The sequence below is a fragment of the Vicugna pacos genome, chromosome 2 (genome assembly GCF_048564905.1).
Source record: "Vicugna pacos chromosome 2, VicPac4, whole genome shotgun sequence".
NCBI classification, from domain to species: Eukaryota; Metazoa; Chordata; class Mammalia; order Artiodactyla; family Camelidae; genus Vicugna; species Vicugna pacos.
This window is the reverse complement of record NC_132988.1, coordinates 9647712-9665674: the sequence shown is the minus strand read 5'-3', so window position 1 is coordinate 9665674 and position 17963 is coordinate 9647712. Positions and strand designations below refer to the sequence as shown.

The window sequence follows — 17963 nt, the reverse complement described above, 5'->3', positions numbered from 1 at the left end:
GCTCCCCATCTTACGTCACTAGGCTCTTTCCAGATTCTTGGACAGCAATACCAGAGAAATGACTATCACTTCCACAGGACTCTTAGGCAAGCAGAGCTTTGTATTAAAAGAGATCCCTTGTGCACAAGGGAAAAGGTGGAAAAACGTTACAGCTCCTCGAGCAGAAGGGGCAAGTTTTGCTTTTATAACAAAAAGGGAGGGGTTTGTTTCATGATCACAGACATTTCCAGAATGTGTCAAACTTCTTTGATCAGCAGCAGGTGGCTCCCCAGTGACTGTCAGGAATGGGGAGCGTTTCTGTGAGGGGGAAAGGAGGCATGAGAATTTTCTGCAGGAAAACACATGGACAAAAGGAACAGGAAACTGATAGTTGAACTTCTTGTCTTGTGGCAATTGTGTGCACTTGTTAGTGTCACAGAGATAAGGTTATTCTTTAAGCCTGTTTCTTTCTTGTTTCTTTGCTTCTAGGACTCAGGCCCCCAGGGCCTTTGTTCTTGAGCCTACAGGCATGCTTTGCTCAAATTGCTTCTGGGGTCCTTATCCAAAATGACTGTGCTCTTCTCTTCCTGTCTCAGAATGAAAGTATTGTTGTCAAGTATTTGACATGGCAGCCAACTCAGGTCAATTACTTGTAATGGTGGGTCCGGCCTTTGGGTTTGCTGTAATCCCAGCATTTCCCTAAGAGACAGAGATAGAAAGGATCTGGACCCTTGGATTAGAGGGAGAGTGTGGCTCACAGAAGGGAGAGGAGCTGGCCTGTTGCCTGGGGCAGGAGCACACTGGGGACAGTGGCTGGTGACCCTTGTGAAACTGTATCCACACAGAACATGCTCAGCTTGTAAAATAACAGATACAGAGTAGAGCAATGTATTCCTTTCCAAGGGCTGCCATGCAGAACACCGCACATAGCTGGGGTGACTTCAACAATGGACGCTGATTCTGTCACAATTCTGGAGGCTGGAAGCTGCCGATCAAAGGGCCAGGAGGTTCACTTACCCCTGAGCCCTGGCTCCGGGGCTCCCAGGGGGCCGCTTCCTGCCTGGGACCTCCTTTCCTCTGTGGGTGCCTGTCCCGGACGTCTCTTCTAAGGTGACCAGTCAGTGTTGAACTAAGACCTCTCCCCAGCAGCCTCATTTTAACTTAATCAACATTTTACAGCCCTTCTCACCACAAAGAGTCCCATTCCGATGTGCTGAGATTTACAGATTCAACACAGAAACTGCATGGGAGGAGGGGAGGACACTCAGTTCAGCCAACATGTCCCATGTTCACATCCAGTGAGTCTCCTCCACCCTTCCCTGCTCCTCATCACTGTGAAGCCGGTCCTGATATCACAGGGTTTTATATGTAAATAGTGTACTGGGTACCTTTCCTGTTGAGTCTCTTTTCATTAACAAAATCACATTAATTAACCATCACCAGGCATCTGCTATCCTAACTGACTACAATTCCTTTTTGTTTGGAAATGTATGTATCTGAATCCAGAAAAAAAAAAAAAAACCTGGTAAAACACTGTCGATTATGTACATGGTGTTTATCTCCTTAATGCATGTTCTTTCCCCCGTGTTAGCGTTTTCTGGAAGGAGCTGCTGAGCTGTGCGGAGACTGGCCCACGTCTGGATGTGCTGACTGGCCCACGCTGGGGATCCTCACGGCCACCTGGAGCTGGGCTGTCCCTGAAGGAGAGGACGGCCTCTCAGGCCTCGATTTCCGGCCACCGAGTGAAAGGGACCAAGGTGCCCAAGGCAGCGGAGGCTCCTGGGGCTCCGGGCCCTGCGGCTGCGGCTGCGGCTGTGGAGGTGAAGGAAGGGGCAGGACTCGGCCCGAGGGCACACAGCTCCCTGGGTCCTGGGAGACCCGCGGGCGGGCGTGAAGGGCAGAGAGCAGGTGACGGGTCGGAAGCTTGTCCCTGTCCCAGCCCCTGGAGAGCCGGGCTTCTCTGAGGGCGTCTCCTCAGACAGGACCCCTCCCGGCACGATGGCCCTGGCGGCCTCCCTGGCGCAGCTGCACGCGGAGGCCAGCTGCCCCATCTGCCTGGACTGCCTGAAGGACCCGGTGACCACGGGCTGTGGGCACAACTTCTGTCACGCCTGCCTCCAGCAGCGCTGGGAGGGGCTCCGGGACCTCTTCCCCTGCCCGCTCTGCCTGCAGCCCTGCCCTGAGCGCAGCTGCAGGAGGAACAGCCAGCTAAGCCACCTGGCTGACGCTGTGAGGCAGCTTCCCAGCACGAGGGCCAAGAGGGGCCGGCAGGGGGAGGCCCCCCTGTGTGAGCAGCACAGTCAGGCCCTGAGCCTGTTCTGTCAGGAGGACCTGGAGCTGCTGTGTCCCCAGTGCAGGCTCTCCTCTAAGCACCGCCACCACCCCCTGGTGCCCGTGGAGCAAGCTGCAGTGTGTCACAGGAGGAGGCTCAAGGGCTACCTGGAGCCCCTGACAAAGCAGCTGGAAGATGCTGGAAAGGGCTTAGAAATGCAAGTCTCCAAATCATTTGAGTTGGTGTCCAACATGGAGAATCAAAGGAGCAAACTGCACTCTGAAGTTGAACACTTTAAGCGTTTCTTGGGAACAGAGCATGATGAAATTCACGTTAAGCTGCTAAATGAAGAAAAGAGTGTTGAAGATAAAATCACTGGGAGAAAAATCCAAATATCAGACCACGGATCCACGTTGAAAAGCCTGCTTTATGAAATAACCAACAAGTGTTCCCAGACTGATCTGGATTTACTCACAGGCATTGAAAGAATCCACAGAAGCTATGAAAACCTAGAGAGCCCAGCAGCCATTTCATACGAAGTAAAGAAGGAGGTTTTCACTCTCCCCCCACAGTATTTTGGCTTGCACAAAATGATCAGCACCTTTCAGGTCCATTTGACACTGGAGCCTGAAACTGCTCACCACAGCCTCCAAATTTCACAAGATCGGAAAACTGCAACTTTTCGACGGATGGAACCAAACTGTGTTCATCCTCCCCAAGAGTTTACCTCTTACCCCGCTGTCCTGAGTTCGGAGGGTTTTGATGCTGGCAGGCATTTTTGGCAGGTAGAAGGCAGAGGCAGCGGGGAATGGTCCTTAGGGGTGTGTAAAGAATCTTTCCCAAGAAATTCTCTTGTGTCACCTTCCCCAAGCAATGGCTGCTGGCAAATTCAGCTCTGGGGAACCACCCGTGACACACGGGTTTCAGGAAATGCCTGTCGGATTGGCATTTTTCTGGACTATGATTTGGGAGAAGTTTCTTTTTACAATATGAATGATAGGTCTCCTTTGTATATATTCAGTGACATTTTTACAGAAAAACTTATGCCCTATTTCTCTATTAGACCTTCTTCTAAATCACTTACAATAAGTATAGTTGAAGATGAGTGCTGAGCCACCTTGGAAGACTTTCTGTATGATCCACGTTCTTGCTATGTTCTTGGCAAGTCCTTGCAATAAAGAGTCTGAGTCCATCTTTGATGTCTGACTGCTGATGTCTTTTCACCCTCACCCTCGGGCCTCCCCTGTGCCCCATATCTGGGCAAGCTGTCAGGACAGCCTGGGGGCTCCTTCACTGGGCTAAGCAAGGCGGTTCTCACCCAGGACGGTCCTGGCTACAGAGGAGCTTTCCCCAGCAACAACCCCCTCAGACTAGTGGCTTTTCTCCTTTCTCTGAAGACATTTCTGGACCAGTGGCCGCCCTGATTTCACACAAGGCCTCAGTGAGTGGTAATAAATGGTATGTTGTGGCAGTCTTGACACAGGTAAATTTTGAGTGGCTGGGGTTTTGCCTCAGCGGGTTGACCAAAGCACTCCTTAGAATATCGTTTGATTCCAGTTTTTCAGATATTCAGATCCCAGGGGGCATGCTACATTCATGTTTGTTTTTCAAGTATCAGAAGACAGGTAGTTTTAGCCTTTGTTTTTTAAAACTATATTTGTGATTCCTTTTTCTCCACAGAAAAGTGTGGGTGGGATTCTGTTACAAATTCCTTGAAATTTTTAGTTACAAAAATGTTTCACAACCGGTTCTTCTGAAAATTGCTACCACAAGACATCTAATTTGTCTTACATTGCAGTGAATGTCAGTGAATGTTTAAAAATAATACATGTAGATCGACATGGACAACTATGAAAAATCTCTCTGAAATGCATGGTTTTAGCTATTGTAAATAAATGGCAGGTGCAAATGGGTTCATTAAAATGTCCTTCCTAACAAAGTGAAGGACCTTCACAACAGAGTAAAGGATGACTCTCTGATAGGAACAACTGAAGGAAATTTGTGATCTACACATACTTGGGTTTTGAGGCCATGGCACTAGTTTATACAGACAAATTTGGGTTTGAAGTCAGGTCCTGCAAAATCTCCAGTAACAGGACCTAAATCTTTTGCCAAATAATGATGTCTCTGTAAGATTAAATAACGTGATTGCCACAGACACAAACATATTAAAAATAAAGCATAAATTGACTATTAATTTATCACCTATCAGGTTTATCTGTGAAATTTATTATTACTTTACACCCATACTTTCAAGGGAAATCTGAAATTTAGGTTTGCTTGTAATTTTGTCATATTTCCTGTTTTTAACCCAATGATCATTTTTTGCAAGTGTCGGCAAATAAGTTTCCTTTCCTTTTTTTTTTCTTGTAGCTCTAGATAATAGGTATATAAATGTGGTATATACAGTGTGGTATACTTTTAAAAATACTGATTAATATTGATTATTTTTAAAAGTTACCTGATTATAGTACAAATATAAAAATTACAGTATATAAGGTCATAATGGTCTCCCACTATGCTGGATCTCCCAGTCACATAGTTTTACTTTTCACAGATAAACACTTCCTAGATCTTCATGTATACCACACATATTTTAAACACATATGTACTAACACAAACACATCCACACATTCAAATGATGGTATATTACACACCATTATGATTTTCATTTTTATTTTGTTTACACCTTTACATTATTTTGGAAAGTGATATTTCAATACATATAAATGGTTATTCTGCTTAAAGCATCATCAGTCCAATTTGGATGCACTATAATTCACTTAAGCAATCCTCCAATGATGAACTTCACTTGTGACAGTATTTTCTCAAAATCAGTAGGACAACAAATAACCTTGGATATCTATCTTTCACATGTATGGGACACCACTTTATGAAAAATTCCTTAAAACCTCAGAATCCTTAACACAGCATTCCAGGCCTCGCCGCTACAAATCAATCAGCATTGTCCTGAGATGAAGCCTGTTTGTCATTATTGGCATAGCAAGTAATCCATACGATTTAATGTCCATTTCCTTCTCAAAAACAAACAAAAAAAAGATTTCAGGAGATACCTGTCGGATTGGTGTTTTGGATTGCTGAGTCAACGGTACATGCTGCATTTCCAATGCTCATATTGGCAGATTGCCCCGTGAGTAGGATATTGGCAAACTGCTGCCTGCAGACTGAATTCAGCCCAGCACGTGCTTTGGTAAAAAGGGCTGAATTGGAACACGGCAGGCCATTATGTGCTGTATTATCTATGGCTGCTTTCACGCTACAATGGCAGCACTGAGTAATTGCCAAGAGACCATATATACTATATAAAAAATTCTTAAATATTGTTAGTCTCTTCCTCAAAAGTCTCTAAGGACCATTTCATAGACTACAACAATGCCTATCATGGCCTTGTGACCCTACAGGAAAAAAAAAAAGGTTGGCTCTCCCTCTAACTCACCTCTCTGATCTCACTGTTAACTTTTTTCACTTCACTGACTTCCTCTATGTGTTGGCCCCCTTGCTGTCCCCGGCTTGCCAATCCCATCCCCATAACATTTGCTCTAGCCATTCATTCTGCAGTGCTCCACCAATGCTATTCCCTCATCCAGTTTTGCATTCTTTGTTCTCTAAGATGCCTGCCCTGACCGCCAGTCTTCACAGCTGACCCTTTCCCACACACAGTGCTCTCGTGCTCTTGACACTGATCAGCTTCTCCCTGTTCCTCCAGCACTTTCTCAGCCTGAAAGAACTGTAGCAGTTGTTTATTATTTGATTGTCTTTTTTCTCCATTCTAGAAGTACACTGCTCCAGGACAGGAATCATTTGTTTTGCTCAGCTAGTACAATTCTGGATTGAAGGTATCTGCTTAGTTTTATATGTCAGTGTTGCTGGGCCTTGGTGCCCATACATGTTGTCAAATAGTATTCTAGATGTTTCTCTGAGACTGTATTTGGATGAGGTTAACATTTAAAACGGTGGACTTTAAGCACACTGCCATCCAAAGTGTGGGGGAGCCTCACCCAATCTGAATAGAATAGAAGACTGACCTACAACGAACAAGAGGGAGTTCAGCCAAAGGATGACTTTCGGATTTCAGCTGCAGCCCAGAGTCTTCTCTGGTTAACAGTATACGTCTTATTGCTTGTTTCTCTGGAGAATCCTGACAAATGGAGTATCTCAGAATTCAGCAAGATAAATGAACAAACAAAACTCAAACTTTCAGGAATAAAAATATTTAAACACTATAAAAAAATCAGTATCCAAAGTATCAAGAATCAGACTGGTATCACTTCTCAAAATCAACGATAATGAATTACATGGAAACACTGTCATCACAACACTCCAAAATGAAGAGAAACAAGCAGGAAGATACAGGATTAAACCAACAAGGAATCCAAGATTGGAGGACAAGTCCCAGCATGGTGGGGTGGGATGATAACTATATACATATAGCTTGTCCAGATTGCAACATGAGATTCAGAACCATGTTCACAAGGGAAAAAAACCTTAAGATTACCTATGATCTGCATAAATGTGTATAGGGAAAGGGTTTTTAATAGGCAAAAATCCTCATTATTCATAAGTATCAGTCAATTGTGTCAACTGGTAACAGACACATACAATAAAGAAAGAACAGAACATGATATTAAGGTATATAAGATATATGGAGGTAAACAGAAAAATCCACTAAAAAGAAAGGTAGGTATATGGTAAGGAGGACTGTTGACAAAATTTATATCATAGTAAAGAAATAACTGTAACTAAAAAACGATTTACGGGCAATTTCAACAGCAAATCATTTATTGGATGTGTCAAGTAATATAATTCTCAACTACTTCATCTTAGAAATCCACAGAACTTGAAAACTGATACCTATAATACCTATGAAATTGGCATTACTACCATGTTTTTATTGTTACTGAAAACGCAGACTACAAATCTATTCTGGTTTTCAGCAGCAATCCTTAAAAACAGTCCCAGGATTACTGAAGCTAAATTCCCTAAGTTGCCGCTAAACACTGACGCTGTACTGTTTCCCAGGTACTTCAACTTTCATCATCTGTTACTGAAGATATTTTAAGAGGTTCCGAATCGATTCCAGTATAGAAGTAGGGGCAAATGGCTTCTGTAAATGAATCACTGAAACTATAGAGAAGAGATCTGTCACTCAGATTGTAAAAGGAAACCTCACCCAAGTCATAGTCCAGAAAAATGCCAATCTTACTGGGTCCTACCATGGGCAGGAGACGGTTTCTCTTAGGACCCGACACAACATAAATACTCTCAGCACACCGCCCAATTGCCCAGAATCCCCCCTCAACCACCGGCTGACTCCGCCAGCTCCTAGGAAACCAGTCTTGACACACCCCCAATGTCCATTTAGGCTTGTTTCCCACTTCTACCTCCCAGTAATGCCTACCAGAATGGAATCTGTTACAACCCAGGACAGCAGGGCAGAGATAAAATCTCCTTGGGTTATAACAAGGGCTTTGTTTTCTCTTCTCATATCGCACAATTTTTCTATCCTCAGAGACAATAAGCTGCGGATGTGCTGTTTCAAGGTCTAGAATCACATCTACTTGAAATGGCTTGATAATTCTGTCAAAGCCAGAATACTGTGGAGGAAGGCTAAACCCATATTTCTTTAGTTGGAATGAAAAGTGTTCAGGAGGGGTTAGGTTTTGATACCTGTGGTGGATACTCTTAGCCTGCCTCAGTACTTCCAGGTCTGACTGCACACACTTACCCTCTACCTCCCTCAGCAGATGTTTCAATGAGGAAACATGATCTGTAAATGTTACAAAGTTTTCATTTAGTTTTGCTAAAATCTCCATCTCTTCATCTTCCATCTGCCGAAGAATATCCTCTTGCTGATTTTGTAGAAATAGTCTAAGTTGCTCAAATTCAGAATGTATTTCTTCTCTCCTGTATTTCACCTGCTTTCTCAGTTCAACTGATTTGCTGGCTTGCAGAGTTAGCACTTTTTCAACTTGTTCCATATTATCCTTCAAGGGCTTAATGGTACATTCCAGAATTTTCCTGTGATGAGAGGCAGCTTTCTTAATGGGGCAAATGTAGTGTTTCTGGTGCTGAATGGAGAAACTGCACCGTGTACATAAAACCTCTAGGTCCTTCCCACAAAAAAGGGTCAGAAGCTGGTTGTGCTTCTCACACATGGAACTCTCTTCCTGCCTCTTCCTCTTGCTCCTTCTGATCTGCAGCAGCTTAGCAATTTCAGTCAAATGGCTGAGCTGGGAGTTGCTCCTGAGGTTCCTGTCTCGAAAGCAAACACGGCAGACAGGACAGTGGACGGGAGCACCCAGGCCCTTCCAAGTCCTGCTGATGCATGAGCGACAGAAGTTGTGCCCACAGTTGATCGTTACTGGGTCTTTCAAGTAGTCCAGGCAGATGGGGCAGCTAGACTCCTCCTGGAGCTGTACTAGCGCTGTCACAAACTCCATGGAGTCTTATCACAACAATGCTCCCTTTGGCAAGGCTGGCCTCAAGCTCAAGCCCAGAGGAGGAGGAGCTATCCTCGCTCAGAGATCGCAGATTGACCAGCTCTGGGTGTCACTGGACCAGCCTGCCGAGCAGCCACTGAAGTCCTGTCTAGCCCCCTGCACCTCAGCTTGAAGGGCAAGTAGGTTCACTGCTTGTAGCTCTATCACAAATTAGCCGATCTACATTTAACATGAAAGACTTGCTTCTTGAAGAAAGTAGCCACAGGTTCAAGCAAGCAGTCATTTCTACAGAAGAAAAAAGTTTTTAATTTCTAAATTTCCCAGGCTTGCAATTGCAATATCCTAATTCAGATAAAAATAAACGACTGCCGAAACCCTAAGGTAAAATTTCCTGGGTTATAATATATTCATACATCTCAAAATATCTCTCCAGAAATTACAGTTCTTTTACAGAGAGACGAAGCAAGTGCCTTTACAATATAGAGATCTAGAGAATAACTCCTCATCAATGAAGGGACAAATTGATGGCCTGCAATGGGAAGAAAATCGATTATGGAACATTTCTGCCAGCCCACCACTCCCAAAAAATCTAATCACAGGGGAGTAATCACCAAAATCCAAACCACTGCAACATTCAATAAGACAATAGTCTTAAAAGTCTGCATAAACAACAATGGACTGAAAAACATAGGGGAAATGTTCTACATTAAACAAACTAAACAACTAGGAGAAATTTATGATCTTAAGCTTTGATTCGAGATAGGCAGAAAAACTGCCATCAAGTCAATAGTATGGTACAATGGGAAAATTTTGGATATGTTCTATTTATTAGATAACAATATTATCAAAGTTAAGCTTCCTGAATTCAATCATTACACTTTAGCTACATTAAGAAATTATCCTACTCTTAGGAAATACCTCCTGAAACACTTATGGATGAGGGGTCATGATCTCTGAATGTTACTCTGAAATATTACTTTAAAAAAAGTGGATGGGGGGGTGGGGAGGTATAGCTCAAGTGGTAGAGTGCATGCTTAGCAAGTACAAGGTCCTGGGTTCAATCCCCAGCACTCCTTCTGAAAAAATAAATAACTAAACCTAGTTACCATCCTCCCCCAAAATAAAGAATTTTAAAATTTTTACAAAGGGGGGAGGGTATAGCACACACAATAGAGTGTGCTTAGCATGCACTAAGTCCTGGGTTCAATCCCCAGTACCTCCACTAAAAAATAAAATAAAAAATTAATTAAAAAATACATAAAGAAACCTAATTACCCCCACCTCCAAACTTTTTTTTTTTTTAAGTGGGTGGCATGCTTTTGGTCTGAAGTGGGAGTGACATGGGTGTGACTACAGGAGGGTAGTATGAAAGACTTCAAAGAGAGAGAAAGTTCTGTAACTTGACTTTGCTGGCAGCTATATGCATCTGTATGTGTAAGTGTCACAGAACGATACATATTCATTTGACCAATATCAAATTTCTGGTTTTGATATTTTATTGTTAAGAAACATGAGAACATGCACAGTGGGTATCAGGGTGTACTATCTCTGTACTATCTTGAGAAGTTCCTGTGAATCTGTAATTATTTCAAAATATTAAGGCTTTAGGAAAATCACCTGCAGGCTCATCCAAATGTTTAACTCAGAGGGAAGTGGTGCAGTTCATTCTATACAGTTCCCTGGGACACATGATCCATTACTATGTCCCTTGCTTTTTCTACTCATTGATTGTACCTTTTGGGGGCAGTCTGCTACCTTGTGAGATACATGGACACAGTATAGAGGCCCCACCCAGACCAAGCTGCCATCAGCTCTCGTACCACCGTCTACCTGGTCAGCCTGCTTCCACTCTCACTCCCTTGCATCCATTCACCACTCAGCAATCACATTTTTCCACTGAATAGACAACTTAGAATCTCTCTCTCCAGTGCTTACATTCCTCCAGTATCTGAATCCTCATCTTCTCAACACAGTATACAAAGCCCTATTAAATACTGAGCCCTACTAGCCACTTTGAGATGGAGTCCTATGATTCTTCCTACCTCGGTACACTGCAGCGACAATTATCTTGTTGTGGTTGAATATGCTGTAGATGAAAAGTCAATTCATGATCAAGTTAAGAAGAGGGGGAATTTTATTCAAGCCAAACTGAGGATTATAACCCAGGAGACAGACTCTCAGAAAGCTCTGGGAACTGTTCCACCTGTTAGAAGTTGAAGGCCCAGTTATATACATTTTCAAGACTAAGGATCATACAGCAAAATGATATACTGACATTTTACATAAAGTTCACCAAGGATGCATAGTTCAAGTAAGCATGTACAAAGGAAGCAGCAAGTCATTATGACCTCCTACAGAGTTGGGAAAGAATGCTATTCTTTTAAGTTATATTGCTAGGGTCAGAAAAAAGGTAAAAATTTGGTCTTTAAGTCGGAGCAGGCACTCCCATCTTTGCAGAGCCCTGGTTAATGTGTAATGCTGCACATACTGCACTATGAGGAAGGAGAGAGGTGGCCTAAACAGAGAGAGAGAATTTTATGCTTAAATTTTCTTGTCCTGCCTTAAAATATAAATTTTATTTCATCAATGCTGAGGTCATTGCTACGGAGTGGAGCATTCTCTTCAGGAACCTTTGTACACCTCTGTCTTTCTCTTCAGGTCTTCTCTCTCAAATGCTATCTCCTCAGGGAAACAGTTTCTACTCACCCAATCTGACTGCCTTCTCCCTACACTCTCTTGCTATCTCTATTTTCTTCCATAGAATGCAATCATAATCTGAAATTGTCTACTTCATGTATTTGCTTGTTAGTTACTCTCTCTTTTGGCCATGAATATTGAATAAGTACATTCTTAGTCTACCTTTTTCATCGGCATGTAGAAAATACTCAAGGACTTTTTATTAAAAACTGAGTAACAGTAATGCATACATAAATGAATAAACCCTAAAAAACACAAATATTAAAAAAGTCAATGTTATATAAAATAAAAAAGTGGCAAGACTGCTCAAGATTACGAGAGTTTAAAGAGACAACCAAATGTAATGTGTGATATCTGACTATAACTGGGAACAGAGAGAAAGTTATAAAGATCACTGTGAACATAACTGAGAATACTTAAACATGAACCTGTATTAGATAATTAAGGTATATCAATATAAACTGGGTACAATAAAGTTTTATAATGAAAAAGGAAACTATCCATATTCTCCAGAAATATTAGTTTAAGTATTCAAGGGAAAACTGACATATCTGTAATATAAACTGTTCAAAAGAGTCTATTTTACACTCATACACACACTAGCACTCACATGTAGAAAGAATACTGGTCATCCCAAATCTTAAAAAACTGGACACTCTAAGCAAGGGAATAAGAGGGTTTACTACATTATTCTTTTAACATCGCTGTAGGTTTGAAAAATTTCCAAAAAGTTAAAAGAAAAAAGAGGACACTAATGAACTCATCTATAAAAGAAACAGATTTGCAGACATAGTAAATAGTCTTGTGGTTACCAGGGAAAGGGGGTGGGAAGGGATAAATCTGGGAGTTTGAGATTTGCAGATGTTAAGCACTATATGTATAAACAGATAAAAAATTTCTTCTGTATAGCACAGGGAACTATATTCAATATTTTGTAATAACCTTTAATGAAAAAGAACATGAAAACAAATATATATGCATGATTGGGAGGTTATACTGTATACCAGTTACAATTAACACATTGTAACTGACTATATTTCAAGTAAAAAAAGTTAAGATTATAACTCAATAAAAAACGTTAAAAAAAAAAGTTAGAGAAACTTCTAGTTGATTTATCTATTCTATTACGCCCAATTTCTGGGCAGAGTTATTCTCTCAAATAGTGGGCTACTCAGTACACTATTCTTTTCCTTCTCCCTCACGCTACCAGGCACCATTCTTTTAAATTTTCCTGCTGCTCACATTTCACATAAAATGAGGCTTGAACATAGTAAAATTGTCTTGATTTCACATTTGATGTTGGATTTGTCTTTATGATCAAGAGGAAATCACCTCATTCTGACTCCCAATTCTAAACTACATCTTATTTTAAAATTAGTAAAATGTGAAAAAAAAAGTGCATCTTAGAATTGATTATATATACTTGTCGTGCATTTAACATCCTCTCCTCACTCATTTTAACCAACTCACTTTAAGAGAACATCAGGTTTAAGAGTCCTGAAGGAACTTAGACAAGCCAGTTGGACTGAGTGTGGCCTGCCTTCCTGAATATACATGCAGGTAGCCCAGGTAACCCTATTCTACAGGTAAATCACACCATCAACACCCTCCCCACCTCACCCCGACCCAGCCAATACATACCTTAAGTCTGAATTACTTGCCAGTTATTTTGGCTACTATTATCCACGCACGTTTGTTTGGAAAGCAGGGCTTGTGTCAGGTGTGTGAATGGTAGAAATGGGCTGGTAGAGGTGGGTTTTCAAACAGACTGACCCACAACTCCTATCTCCTTTTCCTCTGATCTAGCAGGGCTCACTATTTCTTAGACCCTCAATCTCCCATCTGTGCAAAAATTATTCCCTTTCCTCACTTTTTCCCTGAGTTGAGTTGAGGTTTTTTGGAAGGAATTCAAATCACCTTCTCTGGTAAGGCTGGCTGTGTGTCAGGCACTGTGGTAAGTGTGTGGAAATACAGTCACTGATTCTCAATTAAACAGAACTACTCTGTGAAATTAGTGGTAGGAGAGGCAATTCAACATAGGCCCTGAGCATCCCTGCATTCATCCTCTACATATGCCAGGAATGCAGGGCCCTGATTTCCCTTTACCCAGGCCATTTCTCAGGGTTGTGTGAAGAAAGCACCCTTGAAACAGGAGGTAAAGTCTCCCTGTGGAACCAAAAACAGGTTTTCTCTAAAAGTGGATCCCCCAAACTCAGGGTTACTTGGCTGTGTTATAAACCCACGGTGTACACAGCATCCACGTGGCCCCTCCATCACCTCTGTGGGACTTGGGAGGTATGGGGACCTGATGCAAACATGATGCTTATGTTGCTGGCTCTGCTGGTACTAAGAGTCCTCTGTGTCTGACCCAAGAGTTTGTGTCACCTGGTACCAACTATGAAACATTAACAGGCTAACTTATTAGCTTCCCAGTAGAGTAAAACCACAAATTTTGACAGTTGGGAGACAAGTCCTCATTGCAGCTGTGGAATTTATGAGAATCTGAATAGGCTTATCCAAAGTCATAATTAATTGATGTAACTACTGCCATGATTTTAAACCATTAAGCATCCTATACTTCTTGTTACTTCTGTACCTAATAAATATGAATTTGGTCTTCATATCAGGTTCCTAACACAGGGCTCTGAACACCCTGAAATCTCCCTAGTGACAAGAGTGTGTTTTGCAAGCTAAGTGATGGCCAAGGACTCCTAAACAGCTTCAGAATGGAGGCAAGTCGCCAGAAAGATCAAGGTATGATTAGAGTTGAGACTTACACTTCTAACCTGTGACTTCCTGGGGAGAGGGATTGGAGATTGATGTAATCACCAATGGCCAAAGATTTAATAAACCATGTCTACATAATGAAACCTCCATTAAAAAAAAAACCCTAAATGTTGGGGTTCCGAGAACTTCTGGGTTGATGAATACACCATGGTGCTGTGGGAACAGCATGCAGTACCTAACCCAGAACAGATGCTGAATAAGTGGTATTGTACCAAAAAAAAAAAAAAAAAGCCTGCTTGAAAGGCTGGCCCTTGGCTGTCTGCGAACTTGGATTTTGTAAGGATTCCCACCATTCCCTGATAATGCTTTACTGCACTCAAGCATAGATTTCAATGATGTGGCTTATGCTAACCACCAGAATTTCTTCTGAGAATCTGGAAATTTGATACATGCCAGGCAGAGGCTGACTATATAACCTGTTCCCCCCCAAATTCTTGGGCACCAAGCCTCTAAAGGGCTTCCCTGGCAGACATTTTGTGCATTTTGCCACAACTTGCTGCTGGAGGTATTAAGTGGGTCTTGTGTGACTCTACTGGGAGAGGATTCCTGGAAGTTAGCCTTGGTTTCCTCCAGACTTCACCTCATGCATCTTTTCCCTTTGCTGATTTTGCATGTATCCATTCACTATAATCAATCATAGTTCTGAGTACACTCCATGCTGAGCCCCATAAGTCCTCCTAGTAATGGCTGAACCTAGGTGCAGTCTTGGGGACCCCTAGGCACAAGTATTATTTGAGCTTATAAAATTTCAAAGTCAAAAAAGTTCTTAGAAATCAAGCACAACTGCCTAGATTTTTATTATAGTATGTAATATTGTATTAAAGTATACACTATAGCACTATTTCAGTCTAAAAGCTACTACGTATGTTGGTACTGCTTGCTCTTTAGTGAGGATAAAAGGTGTTAACTGCTCATAGCAGTAGTTTGGCAAATAAAGTGTGCATACATTCCAGTTATGAAGAAGCTGTAAGGTATCATTCCTTTAAAATTCTTTTTTAATATACTGTAATTGAATAGCAGAAGAAGATGCCACTGCAAAGTATGCTCATTGGCATAAGGACGATTTTGAGAAATTGCAGACACAGCAGCACTCAGAAAAGAGAAGTTAGCCTTCTGTAAAGAAAATTTACATTTAAAAGGGAGTCTGTACGTGGAAGAGATCTATTATAAAGATCACTTTTCCACCTGACTTATTTACATGGCAGAGCAAATTATGTTTACCAACTATTTCCTCTTCCAATGAACTGTCTTCCTCCTATTTGAAACCCCAGACCCCTCACCCTCTACTTAGCTCAGTATGGTATATAAGCCTCAATTGCCTGGATGCCTTTTGAGTCTCATTCCTTTGTGGAGCTCCTGCAGGTTCATTATGTCCATAGGTAATTAAAACTGTTTTCTTTTTTCTTCTGTTACCCTTTTTTATTATGGGACAGGGTAGAGGTGTCCCAGGCAACAACCTAGCAGAGGGGAAGATATTTTTCCTTCCCTCCACTATAAAAAGGAATGTATTAAGTAATGAAAATGTGTCTTCTAACTTTCTGACCTTCCAACCTAATTTTTATAAATAACACTGTCACGTCACATGGGTTCCTAATCCTTGTTTAAAATTCCAGATTTTACAAAGGCACTTTGACTGAGTAAAATATACAGAGAAAGTTTTAAGAATATTGCCCAAGACTATAATACAGGTAGCACATTTCAAAGCAGGACTGAAAATTTTGGAATCAGAAGAGTTATATTGCTTTAAAAAGAGTTATTTCATTTAAATTAGTGTTTCCGTACAGATTTCAAATGGGTCCTCCCTTCCCCCATACTTATCTCCCCTAACCCACTTTCTAGACTCAGGCCGTGGAATGAAAAGAACAGCGTTGGGGAACACTTTCCCGGTCCAAGCAACAAACATAGGCGACTATTCTGACTACCGTCTCCTACTCCATGTCATCAGTCCCTCAACAATACAGCATTCTAAACTCAAATATAACCTTCCGACTTCCCATTTCAAGCACTGCAAGCCCTTCTCCTTACTGTAAGAACAGCAAGATCCGGAGTACACGGCCATCCGGCCCCTGCCCTCATTTCCCGGGCCCACGCATCTCTCATACCACAAGTCACAGTTGGGATTTCCCATTCATTTTTCTCAACCTTTGGTTAATGACACTAGAATGTACGGTTCAGGGTCTGAATGCTTCCTTATTTCTCCTCAAAACTGATTACTCATTCTATTCTTGGAGCTGCTGAAAAGTGTTGGCGAGTGTGAGCTCCATAAATATCAGGTATGTGAAGCATCATCTAAAGTCACAATAAATACCTGTGACTTTAGATGATGTTTAACATACCGGAGCCTCCACCCTCTCACCTGCTGAAAAGACAACCTCCTGGACACAACAGTGCGGAGTACCGGATGGCTCAACCGCCGGGGTGGAGAGTCTCCCCTAATTTCCCACAGTAATGCCTCTGAGGCCTGCCACCTCCCAAACCGCGGTCCAGGTCGTCTCCGTCACTGGGTGCCGTCCGCCACGCCCCCCACAGTCGGAGGAGACCCCGCGGTGCGGCGCCGGGAGACGCCCAGCGAAGCCCCGCTCAGCGAAGCCCCCTCGGCCCTTCCTCTCGCCCTCCCGGCTCACCTGGAGCGCGTGGCTCGACCCTCTCAGGCCAGCGACCATGAGGCGCCTCCAGGCGTGGGCCCAGGACGCAGGCTTCGCGCCACCGAGGGGCCGGTCTCAGGAAACGGCGCGCACCGGGCGCGCGGTGATTGGCGGTTCCCCCAGAAGTGGGCGGGGATGTGCCTGCGCATGCTCAGTGACGGGGCGGGAGCACCAAGACGAGCGCCTGAGCTTGGGGAATGGGGTGGATGTGGTCTGGCCAGCGTTGACTTCTGCCGATCACCTAGTTCCCGGTGGGGCCTTTTCACGTTGTTATTGCTTCGAGTCCTGTGAGCAAGCTGAGGGTCAAAGTAAGGTTGGGGTAGTTGTGAAAAGCGTCACCGCCACCTCCCGTCTAACCGCTTCTGGTGGCCTGGGGTCGCAGGACGCAGCAGGGGAGGGGTGGTTTTGTTTCAGAAAGTGAAGAACAGTCTCCTGCGGGATCCGTTGCCTCAGGGTGGGTGACTGGGTGGGTCTGCCCCCGCCCTATACAGTGTGTCCCACCTGGACCCGGGCTCCCTGAGGCCTCTCCTGAGGAAACAATATTTAAGGTGGAATTTAAGGAAAGAATGTGAATTAGATGGACAAACTTAAGGGTAAAGTTTTAAAGGCTGAAGAACTTGTAATTGAAAAGCTTCTTGGCTCTAGTGACTTCATGCCTGGGGGACTGAAAGAGTCTAATATTTGCAGCAGAAATATTAAAATTTGCATATCACTTTTCTGTTGAGATCATAGTGCTGGATTCCCAGAGTAGCCTATTGTTCTGTGATCTGATATTTAGTGGAAGAATAGGACTCAATTAGGGGGAGCCATTGTGTGTTAGTGCAGCTTCTCTGACAGACATGATACTGTGATTCATAAGAACTGTATACTTAGTCATTCAGATGACTAAAATAAATATTTCTCATATATATTTAACCTTCATCCATGGTTTCTGGGTTATAGCTCCAAGGATCCTTGGAATTCCCTGAGTAATTGGAACATCTATTGTTATAATTTTTGATCACATGCCTTCAATTCCTGAACGATTCAGAGTCCGCGGTGACATGGGTGTCCTGTTATTCACAACAAGCCCCTCCCCACCACTGCTGGGTTTATGTTAATAAAGTGACTTTTGGAAATTCC

General features: G+C 42.8%; 2 protein-coding genes across 5 annotated transcripts; one reads left to right on the top strand and one right to left on the bottom strand.

The window, feature by feature from the left end:
• The first annotated feature begins 1002 nt into the window (after positions 1 to 1002).
• Positions 1003 to 3450, top strand: LOC140699817 (tripartite motif-containing protein 60-like). Its single transcript, XM_072972336.1, has 2 exons — positions 1003 to 1089; positions 1571 to 3450. The coding sequence occupies exon 2, from the start codon at positions 1978 to 1980 to the stop codon at positions 3361 to 3363; it is 1386 nt and encodes a 461-aa protein (XP_072828437.1). The 5' UTR covers positions 1003 to 1089; positions 1571 to 1977; the 3' UTR covers positions 3364 to 3450.
• A 3244-nt stretch (positions 3451 to 6694) lies between these two features.
• Positions 6695 to 16908, bottom strand: LOC102536726 (tripartite motif-containing protein 60-like). Of its 4 annotated transcripts, XM_072972349.1 has the most exons (3): positions 16821 to 16908; positions 7998 to 8997; positions 6695 to 7396 (listed from the first exon to the last, which is right to left on the bottom strand). In XM_072972349.1, the coding sequence occupies exons 2-3, from the start codon at positions 8710 to 8712 to the stop codon at positions 7314 to 7316; spliced, it is 798 nt and encodes a 265-aa protein (XP_072828450.1). In that variant the 5' UTR covers positions 8713 to 8997; positions 16821 to 16908; the 3' UTR covers positions 6695 to 7313. The 4 variants fall into 4 exon arrangements, with proteins under 4 accessions (XP_072828450.1, XP_006219663.2, XP_072828442.1 ...); XM_006219601.3 differs by having other exon boundaries at positions 6695 to 8997; XM_072972341.1 differs by lacking the exon at positions 16821 to 16908 and adding an exon at positions 16553 to 16597 and having other exon boundaries at positions 6695 to 8997.
• Positions 16909 to 17963: the final 1055 nt, after the last annotated feature.

Excerpts from the sequence above, each read along its gene's own strand:
- LOC140699817 (XM_072972336.1), top strand. The coding sequence starts at position 1,978 with ATGGCCCTGGCGGCCTCCCTGGCGCAGCTGCACGCGGAGGCCAGCTGC.
- LOC102536726 (XM_006219601.3), bottom strand. The coding sequence starts at position 8,712 with ATGGAGTTTGTGACAGCGCTAGTACAGCTCCAGGAGGAGTCTAGCTGC.